This window comes from Vicia villosa, linkage group LG7 (assembly GCF_029867415.1).
Source record: "Vicia villosa cultivar HV-30 ecotype Madison, WI linkage group LG7, Vvil1.0, whole genome shotgun sequence".
In the NCBI taxonomy this organism is placed as follows: Eukaryota; Viridiplantae; Streptophyta; class Magnoliopsida; order Fabales; family Fabaceae; genus Vicia; species Vicia villosa.
Window position 1 is genome coordinate 71,584,693 of NC_081186.1, and position 11,789 is coordinate 71,596,481.

General features: G+C 28.5%; 1 protein-coding gene across 1 annotated transcript; it reads right to left on the reverse strand.

Annotated features, from left to right (window-relative positions):
* Window positions 1-6,270: 6,270 nt before the first annotated feature.
* Window positions 6,271-11,354, reverse strand: LOC131619302 (cucumisin-like). Its single transcript, XM_058890413.1, has 11 exons — window positions 11,281-11,354; window positions 11,137-11,171; window positions 10,948-11,036; window positions 10,081-10,175; window positions 9,748-9,988; window positions 8,879-9,401; window positions 8,589-8,692; window positions 8,018-8,236; window positions 7,828-7,939; window positions 7,525-7,738; window positions 6,271-6,905 (listed from the first exon to the last, which is right to left on the reverse strand). Exons 1-11 carry the CDS (start codon window positions 11,327-11,329, stop codon window positions 6,271-6,273), a joined length of 2,316 nt encoding a protein of 771 aa, XP_058746396.1. The 5' UTR covers window positions 11,330-11,354.
* Window positions 11,355-11,789: the final 435 nt, after the last annotated feature.

Here is an 11,789-nt window from a genome sequence, read left to right on the forward strand (position 1 = left end):
AACCTATAAATGATATTTTTGAAAAAATAAATCTATTAAATGTATTGAAATTTTTATTTAAAATAAGTGAAAAAGATTTCAAATACTTATAATAAGATAGGGGTATGAGTGACAATGAACAAAAGTTGGGCAACAAATTTGGTACATGTTACCAAATCAAATAAATATAATCATATATTTATTTATTATTTATAACATTGTGCAATAAATATAATCACATGTATTATATTTATTTATTATTTATAACATTGTACAATTCATGCGAACACACAGCTAGATATGACTATTCATGGTAGATTTGTAACGATATTGTATGATGTGTGCGAATGCACGGGTGGATGACTACTTAATTATTTCATTTATTTTTTCTACTCAAGTATATATTTCTAACTAGATTAAACTACTTATATGACAATTATAATTTCAAATGTTTTTACTTTTAATTTACATATCTTTTATATATATATTTATTAACTATCTTTATATATTTATTTATTATTCATTTTGACTGTGTGTGACCCGTGCGTTCTTTACTAGTTTAAGTGAAAAGAATATACAGTGAAGTAAATGAAGATGAAATTAAATAATGAGGTCTTTTTAAATGTAATATATTATTGCTTCCATAAAGAACACAGCAAAAGTTTGATTCGTGAGTGGTAAGTGTCTTTTATCATAATCCTAAGGCTCATGTGTTCGACTTCGTTGAGTGTTTAAATTTTGATTTCTATTAGACTATTTTAAGGTAATACATAACTATTCAACATTTTATTATTATTATTAATCAACATTTGTGAAAATAAATATTTTTATTAGACTAATCAATTTAGTTGGTAGTTGCAGTGACATTCGATTATAATTGTAGTAAATGGAATGAACATTCTATTATAGTGGTGCAAATTCAAACTTGTAATATCGAGTTTTTTTATCATTAGACAAAGCTATATTAACTATTTGAAACAAACACCCAAAATTGTTAGAGTTCCAAGTCAAATTGTTGTTGGCGTCCATTTAACAATAATGATTTTTGTTAATGGATAAGATTTTTTATTTTTATGGTTTGAATGAACATTCAATCATAATATTGATATGGTGTGAATGGACATCCAATTATAATTGTACTGGTGTAAATGGACATTTAACTATAGTGGCGCAAATTCAAACTTGCAAAAATAGTGAGTCACGGTTCAAACTTATTGTTGACGTCCAATATTTTTCCGTCAAAGGTGAATAATTGAGATGTTGCGGGTTTAAATCAACACCCCTACAAACAATGTTTCTTAAATATTTATTAATTAAGATGACTTAACATGACGTTTAAAGAATATGAGTTTTGTCAATGGATAAGATTTGCAAACTACCCTATTCTACTTGTTTACTTATATGGGTCATGCTAACGAGTGTCCCGGAGGCACTGGTTAAACATTCTAAATAAAGAAATTATTCTAGATCAATGAATTGAATAAATATAATATTCTTTAAAAAATTAATTATTTATGATTTCAATGCATTGAATACATATATTTTAGGTAAAAGAATTTATATTTTTAATCTATTAAACAATACTCTACTTACTTTTCTTAATGTCTTAACCAATACCCCGGAGTACTCGTTAGCATTACCTACTTTTATATATATATATATATATATATATATATATATATATATATATATATATATATATATATATATATATATATATATATATATATATATATATATATATATATATATATATATATATATATATATATATATATATATATTTTGGGATAGAAGACAAACAATAATGAAGAATGATAACCAATCTTATTCATAAATTTCTGAAGTATGAGATGCACTTTTTATTTAAAGCATGATGATTGGTGTTAAAACAAAATAAGATCTATAAAGTTTTCCAGCTTTTGGATAGTTAACCAGATGGAGGAGGAGGGTATTTGCAACACGGCAATTTAGGACATTCAATTGGCTCACACATTGCACCTCCAAATTTGCAGCAAGGTGGTAAATCTTGTATTTTTCCAGCAAAAGCGCATGTAACAACAACGAGTAACAACACAAGTTTGAATAACATATTCAACATACCTTTCATCATTACTGAGCTTTATTTGTAAAGAAAAAAAGAGATATGTATCTTATAGTGATTCATATCTTTAAACAAAATGTACTTATTTATAAGCAAAAAGAAAGAATCATCAAAATATGTAAATGGAAAATTTTAAACTTTAATGACACGAAAATCTTTTTATATTAATTTATGTTTATCTATTGAATGACTTTATATTTTATAATATTTTTTTTATCTATTGACTAACTTTATCTTATTATATTAATTTTGTTGACTAACTTTATATTTTTATGTTAATTATTATTATTTTTGAATAAATTTAAAAAATTTGTCATTTTATTATATAATTTTTTAAGAATACTTTGACATTTTTTCTCTATCTAATATAATTTTTTAAGAGTACTTTGATATTTTTTATATATCAAACATAAAAGTGAAGCATCTTTTATTATAAATACTTTAATTTTTTTGGCCGATATTTTTTATATAAAAAACATATAAAAGTGAAGTATTTTTAATTATAAATATTTTAATTTATTTTTTTTGGTTTTCACCTGTTAGCTGAAAGTTTCAACGTCATCAAATGTGATAAGTTAAAATGGAAGTATGTTTGAAAATGTTCTAAGTTTTCAATAGAAAAGCTTGTGGAAAAGTTTCAGTCGAAGTCGTCCTTATATGAGAAGAAGACATTGGATATGACTTAGAAATATTTTCCAAGTTTAAGAGGTAATTCGATGAACAACAATGTTGAAGGTGCATTCTACGGATAGTTTGAATTTGAATAAGGATTGATTGAATTTTTTTCTTATCCAGTTTCAAAAGAAGACGTGTGAAGCCTCAGGGTGAATGGAAGACTTGCCGAGCGAAACATGTCATGTTATGGGAGAAAGACCGTTAATAACAGTTAATTCGATTTAGTATATATAGGGGTCTTAGTGTTAGGACTTCCATGTGTTTATTCGTTGTATAAAATCTTACAAATACTCAAAGTATTTGTTGTATTGAAAAAGAGTCACTGAGAAATGTACTTTACATTCCAGATCGCAATTTACTTTACATTTCCAAAAATTTACTTTCCATTGCAAATCTTCTTTAAAGAGTTCTTTATTGCATTTCCTTTCCAATTCTGCAATGTTACATTACTTTAATTGCGATTAAAACAAAAAATACGTAAACTATGAACATTGTTGTAGTGTTCTTCATCCAAGAAAACATAATCTAAATACAATAGCACATGTCCTAGGATTAACTGGTTGGTCCTGCGAGTTAACCACTACGTTGGAGACCAGAGGTTGTTTACCAATTTTCCCGGTAAACAAATTGGCACGCCCAATGAGACTGTGCTTTGTATTAGAATATTTCTTGTGAAATGATTTGTTTCAAGTTATTGATTTTACAATTCTCTGTTAAACTTCATTGTGTGAGAATTAGAACTGGTAGAATATCCACGAATATCTAAGAAAGACCAAAGAGAACATGCGTTAGGAGGATGGTTAATCCAAACCAGTCAAGTAATCAAAATCCACCAAACAAGAATGGAGAACCATCCCTTGTCTCTTCGACACGGGGAACTACGATTTCAACGCCTGTGTATGATCTTATACCGTCCACGACAAGTGTGCCGCCAGTGCAGTTGAATGTCCAACCTAGACCAATTTTAACTTTTATAAGGCCATAAGGTCCACCAGGAACTCCCCCACCCATGGGGAACGTTTCACACAAGCCTTATGGGCCTCCTGGGTTTACTTTGCCTTTAGGTGATCGTGAACAACCTTATGGCATGCCAAATTCGTTGATGACAAGTTTGCACAACACGGCATCAATATTTTTAGAACCCGTAATGAACATAACTTCGCCATTTCAAGGATCTGTTAACCACCTGAGTCGAATTAATCGACCTTTGAGGATTGAATTTTCTTCCTAAATGCCCCATTTGACCAATAATTATGCAACAATAATAAGGTATCAAATGGACGAAACTAACCATGAAATAGTCCAAATGTTTGCCCAAACAATGGGTACGATATTTGACCCTTTAATCCAAAATATCACTAAAGCAAACTAACAAATTGCATCGCAAATGATGCGCATTGCTGAGTTCTTTGGTGTGCCACAACCCCCACCACGTCCTCTGTAACACCCTAATTTACCCCGGCGAATAATAATAAAATCAGAGTAAAATTTTTATTTAAATTAATCATCATAAAACTAGAATGTCACATTTCTTCAAAACACAAATATTTGCTCGCAAGTATTAACGGATACATAACACATTTAGGTCGGATGAACCGATTAAAACAACATAATCTTCAAAGCAAATTTTATTACGGAGCGCAAAATATTCATAATTCAATCAAAAACCAACATGACAACTTAATTCAACAATTGTTAACTTCAATATTTGAGAAGGCCTCAACAGTTATTCAACAGTGCCAGTAAATTACCGAACCCCTGAAGTTAGATGAATTACATACATGTGTTTACTTCTAATTAATTTAAGACTTTATTTAATCATTTCCTTTCCCTTTATTCGTCAACCGAATATCCTTAGCCTTAGATTTACACAGTAACATTAAATAACGATAAGTTTGATTTTTGGTCTTTTGGGTTCGATAATCTTTAAAGCTACACGATACGACTGTTCACTTGCAGTCACAAATCTATATACATACTAAGTCGTGGTCATCACTCAATTTCCACATACAATCACAAGTGCACTAGACATAGTCGCAATAAGAACATGTCAAACAAAATCCTTTACTGGTCTCCAACATTTCCAATGGTTACGATATTTCGTCCAATTCTCGATATTTTCAAGCTCAATAGCTAGCCTACAAACCATCTGGTTACATATTAACCATAGTGTCTCTACTGTACCATCCCATCAATAGTCGTCTCTAGATTATGATGGATCCTTGAGAAACTGAGATGAATTAAACATTGATTTGATGAGTTTCTCCTTGGAAGATACCTCAACTCAAAACAAATTCTTGCAAGCACTCCTTCCATACTTGCTACAGCCTTATCACATCCTTCTTTGTCTACGGCGCTACTTTGATATCAACTAGTCACGTACTTCTTAGAATCCTCTGAATCACAATACGTCTACAATCCACTTAGCCTCATTATTCTATCACACTGAATCTCTTAATAGCAACCATTTCTTCTTGGAATTCATCTGATACGACACAGACTTGAATCATAACCTCACTAATCGACGACATATATCGTTTACTTTTAGTCCAAAAAAAGTTAATCAATCATGGGACAAAATAATTTAATTATATTTATAGAGAATATTAGAATACTGGAAATTGAGAAATACACTCAATTGAGTAACAATTTAAAATTGTTGCCCAATTTACTTTTAGACAACAATTTACACATGTTGTATAAAAAAATGTTTTTAAAAGCATCAAATGTTGTAGTGATAAGAGTGATATATTTTTATCCAAATGAACTTTGTTTGTGTGTCCTTCAATAAGAAAGTGTTACAAATTATTTAAAATGTTCAAATTCATATAATTTTTTATTTTAATTTTTAATGAAATTAGATGCCTTTCAAGATGGTATGCTGATTGAAAGTGGTAGTAAAAAAAATACTTCTGCAGTGTCATCGCATCTGTTTCATGATGAAATACTTAAAAGATCATGCAAGTAGATGGAATGATGAATTTTCCCCCCACTAACAGGGCTAGCTAGTGTTGTTGTTATTGAACCAACACAAGATATTGTTACTTTTTGCTATTCCATATAAAAAATTATTTACTTTTTGCTACAGTTTATTGCTATAGGTAAAAAAATATTTTGAAAAGGAAATATATCCATTATTTATTTAAACCCTGTATATTTGTTTATAGTCTCAATTAATAAAATTGGTTAGAGAAAATTCATATTTTGATAGTTTTTAATAAATATTTAAAGTAATTAACAAATTAAAAACTAAAATTTATATTCAATAGATATTTCAAAATGTGTACCAACATGAACAAATCAAAAACTAAAATTCACATTTATTCATCGTTCATGATAATTAACAGATAAGCAAAAAACACACTTGACTTTTTACATAGTACTACCCTATCCAAAACATAGCTAACTCGATATTACTAATCAAATTTAAAGTATGGAGAAGACTTTATACTATAGATTACTAATCAAATTTGCTTCCATGGTAACTTCATAATCCTTCTCTCTTTTATCATTTACCAATATCTGCTCATAATATAAAGAAGAAAAGAAAAAATAAAAAAAATTACCGAAACAACAATAATAATAACATACAAATTTGAGGAATCTGCATCTTTCTCAGCTCTAACATCAAAAATAACTATTGGGCTTCTCACTTTAAAATTGCCATCATCCCATACCAAAGAAGCTGACAACATAGTATAGTTCTTAATTTTTCCATCTATAGTGAGGAGATATGTCTGTTTTTCACCCAGCGAAGTGAATGACAAAACTGAAGGATTCACTGAAATATGAAGTCCTTCAGGGACTGTCACATTTGCTGTGTATATAGAATTTGGTATTCCTACATTTGTGACGGTCCTCCGGAAGCTTCCTCTAAAGTGGTGTTTAGATTTTTGGGGTTTTAGAGCAAAAGAGGGATAGTTTAAATCTCTTGCAGATGGATAAGATGTGTTATAACATATGCTGTCATCCCAGGTGATTTGTTGTAGGTCAGTTGTATTGAAGTTTTGTCCACATAAAAATTTAACATAATCCATTTCATCAGCATCATAAATTAGACCTGGATTAACGGCTTTGATCGGGTCAATTTGGCCAGCTCCATAACCAAATTCTGCATCTGAGTTATTTTCTGTATTGATATGTGCAGCTACAATACAAAAAATATCCAAAATTATTTATACTAGTTCAAAACATATTTATGTAGTTTTATTTAAATCAAATTAAAAAAAACTTGAATAATACTTAGTAAATATCCAATGCAGCACTTTAAAATACCACCAATTATTTTAATAATAGAAAGATAGTTTTAAATAATCATTCAAAAAATTCTATTTTTTTAAATATCAATATCACTTATACGTGATTTTGAATAATTCATAATTAGTTTTATAACTTTAAACGATATAATAAAGTTTCAATTTTTAAATATCAAATTTAAAGCCTATTTTTGAAAGTCTTGTTTTTAATAATTTTTTATGTTGTAGTTGACATAATGAGTATAATAATATATGCATTAACAATATGGACAATAAAGCAGGTAATAACATAACACCACTTTGAATCTATTTAAAAGAAATCAACTATAATGCATGTTTGTTTTCAATAAAGTATAGGTAAAACTTTAATATATAAAGGATTCTAAAATAACTTTCTCAAATGTTTACAAAGTTTTAGTTATGCATCCTATTGTTATCTATACGTATACGTATAATTTTATTTATGCATGCTACTATTGTATGATATGTGATACTATTTATTTTTATTACCTGTTGTCATAAGAGCAGACCGAATAGCAGCAGGTGACCATGTGTGATGGAATGATTTTACATATGCCGCTGCTCCGGATACATGAGGGCATGCCATCGATGTTCCTGATATAATATTGAACGTCAACTTTCTGGTCTCACCAAAATTATTAGAAATTAGAGAAATTGGGGACCAACTAGCCAAGATGTCAACTCCAGGAGCAATTAAGTCGGGCTACAATATTAAACAAATAAAAACATTAATGATAATTATTGTAAAATGATAGAATTACATTTAATATATTTTTTAATAGAGAAAAGAACCTTCAAAATTTCGGGTACAACGTCGTTTGGACCCCTTGATGAAAAAGAGGCAACAACAGGTGCCAAACTATCTTTGATCTCAGTGGTCTTAAAGATGGTTGCAGTCGGAAAGCTGTAAAATAAAATATCTCAAATTTTAGATAAGTGGTTTTTAAAATTTTGTTATTCTATATGAAACTTTCAATTATACCTTGTAGAACGGATGTATGTATGTATTTTTGCAGCATCTTTTAACTGAAGATAACATGCTGGCAAAGGAAAAGTGATTGCCGAATCCATATAAGCTTTCCCTTGCATCATGACACCAACAGCACCTACCCTAAAGGCTTCTGAGATTCCTTGGTCTCCTTCACATAGAATGATTTTTCCTTGTACCAGCTTTTCATCCAAAGAGTTGTCTAGACAATTCCTACAATTAAAAATAAATGAATTATTAATTTTGAAAAATTTTCCGCTATTTAATAATGTCCATTATGTTGCTTTTTTTAAATTAAATTATGAGCTTTTATTTCATTCCTATCAAAAATATTATCATTCTGTAGTACTTGATAATTTTAAAAAAATATATATTTTGTCTTTGGAGAAAACATAACTTAGTTTTAAATATAAGTAATACAATTTAATAATTTTTATAACACTAAAGTTGAATGGTAAATAATGATTTATAGAGCCTCATAATAAAGATTAATTTCCTTTCACTATTTTCAATAATATTAGCATTTTATATATCGTGATATTTTTAAGATATGAATGCTAGTTACCTTGATGAGTGTTGATCAAAGCCTGCTCCTTTATTTGGTGCATCCCCACCATAGATGATTGGATAAAACTTTTCATGAAGGTCAAATGTGTTCACAGAAATACCCTAAACAATAATTTAATATATTGATGTTATCCTCATGTATAAAAAAATTATATATAATTTACAACCTGAAAAAACATACTTATATTGAATTGTAAAAATGAAACTAATATGTGTCTTACTATTTTGAAGTTATTAATGATGAATGAAGGAAAGCATATGAAAAAAAAAAGAAGTAATAAAATATACCTGGTAAGTTATATTGTCTCCTGTTTTGACCTTGGTAATTAACTTTCTATCCAAGGTGCTAGCACCAACAATAATTGCCCAAGGTTGATAATTTTGAAGGGATTTAGGGTATGGACCTGTGTTCCCGGCTGAAAGTACTGTCAGCACGCCGTACTTCATGGCATGAAAAGACCCGATTGACAATGCATCTTTAAAAAATATATTTTTTGTTGAATCTTTGATACCAATTGATACAGATAATATATCAACTCCATCTTTAATTGCATCATCAAATGCTGCAAGGATACCTGCTTCATTGCATCCAGCAAACCAACACACTTTATATACAGCAATGCGTGCGGATGGAACTCCTCCTCTAGAAGTTCCTTGTGCTAGGCCTAACATGCTTGCCATATTAATAGAATTTCCAGCCACCGTTGATGCTGTATGCGTACCATGACCACTCGAATCTCTAGGAGATTCGATATCTTTTGAGGTAAGTTCATTATGGAGTGGTGGATAAAACTTTGCTCCAATTAACTTACTGAAAAACATATATTCTTATATTAACACACTAATACTATAGTTGATACTTATATTATAGTTGCTTCTCTCTCTAATCTCTATGTAATAAAGTGTTCTATTATAAATTATGTGAATGTGAGTTTCATGTAATTAACGTTGCCAAAACTTATAATAAGTGATGTAGCATAAAGATCCAATGGATCAAAGTATAAAGTATAAGTATTATTTTAAATCAATTTTTATGGTGTTACTAAATAGAGGACATTTTAAATGCATCCAACATCCATCATTCATTTCATTTGCAGTAGTGACTAAAATATTTTGTAACTTTAAAGAAAATATAATGAAAAGTTAGAGAATATTACTTATTGCATGTAAAATCAGAAGCTTGGCAAGAACCCTTCCATTTGGCAGGTGGTGGACCGAATCCTTTATCATTGAAGCTTTTCGATTCTGGCCAAATTCCAGAATCAATCACTCCAACTATAACATCACTTTCATAATTTTGTCTTTCCACATGTTGTGTAAAGCCAATAAAATCCCATGATCTTGTTGTGAGCAACTGTCTCTTTTCATCAGGGAAAACAGAAACAACTCCAACAAGTCCTACATTACCATAATTTATAGTTAGCAACTTTATAAATATTTAGAAAAATACTATGCAATTTTTCAATGAAAAATTAGTTTCTAAAACATACCTGCCATTCTTTCAGCTTCTTTTTTTGTTAGCTTCACCACAAATCCGTTAAAACTACGCCAATAGTAATAAAGTATAGTTTTTGTTGTCGAGTTGCTAAAATTGTAGAACAAAGAGTAAGTTAAAGAAGTTTTTTCTCTAATTTTTTGAAGTCATCAAAATTTTACACAACTTTATTCATCTGTAATATAAAATAATATTTTTTTTTAACTATTTGATTGTTTAATTTTTGTAGCTAATCTAGTACTCATGTGTATTTAATTTCTACTTAAGGTATTTGACATGCTATTTTACATGATTCTTATATATTAATGGAGTCAAATTTTAAATTTAAACATATCTTAATGTTTGTGAAATTAGATAGGACCGAGTTGACCTAATCATCAAAAATAAATAAATAAATAAATAAAAATGTTCATGGTCTTGTGTCTAAAAGAAAAAATTTATGTAATAATTAATAGATGTTATAAACTATAGTCTTTCTTAATATATGACTTATTATTTTGTTTTATAATAATTTCATAACATTGTTTTGAAAGAAGAATAAAAATATATGACTTTATATATTGACTATGTTTTTGAATAAAGAAAAATATGAACAACTAAAAAAATTTAAAAAAACATAAACATAAAATGAACTTCAAACTTTTAATTATTGATAAAAAAGAAATTAAATACATAAGCTAAAGGGTTAAAATAAAACATATTATAACTAAAGCCATATGTATAATTAGGACAATTCAAAAGCCTAACTTGAATTTATCCCTATCAAATCTCAACATATGCACTAGTCTTTATTTTTTACACAAACCAAGATTAAGTGAGGATGAGTCGTTTGAAAGATTAAAAATTGAAAAAGTTATGTAACCTGTTTGTAATCTGTTGTAGCAAATAATTATAATGGAGTAAAGAAGCTGCTTCATCTTTGATGGTATCTCCAGTATAAACAATATAAATCTGTATTTTTAATTCAACAAATATATTTATTATAATTAAAACAATGCATTTATTAGGATGCTATTTGTACTAGAAAATAAATAAGATAATATTTATTTACCTTAGTGTTAGCTGCTGAGTTACATAGGGGTCCATCTACAGAAACAAAGAGTAATAATTAGCAAAGAAATTTAAAAATGAGACTTAAAATAAAAAAGAAAAGATTGAGTGGAAATAAATAAAATAAAATAAAATAAACCATAACCAGTAGAAACTCCAAGCAAAAACACAAACAAGAAAATGTATTGCAACATAGGGTGAAGATTTCTGTGAGAAACATATGCGAGAGAGTGAGTATTATGGTGGACTCACATATTCATTCATTTAAAACAAGAATCATTCATATAAAACAAGAATCCAACTTGCAACAACTATACATTTACTATCTAAGTTTACAACCAAAGTAAATGGTCATTTTCCAATCGACAAAAATAAGAAAAATATAAATTTAGGGTTTAGAGAATTGATGTGATGATCAAAATAGTCTTTGTCTTCGTTCAGGTTTTACTGTACCTTTTGGTTTCATTATTTCTCTGTTTTTTTGTTTACTTCAGCAGTTATGAGTTGGAAATATTAATAAAAAATAATACTATTGATTCAGTGTATTTGTAGATGTAATTTATCCTTGTTAACTTATCCTATAAATAAGTGTAAACTGCATGATAATTAATACATGTCTAGATGTAAGTTAAGTATTAACTTTTGAGTGTTGTT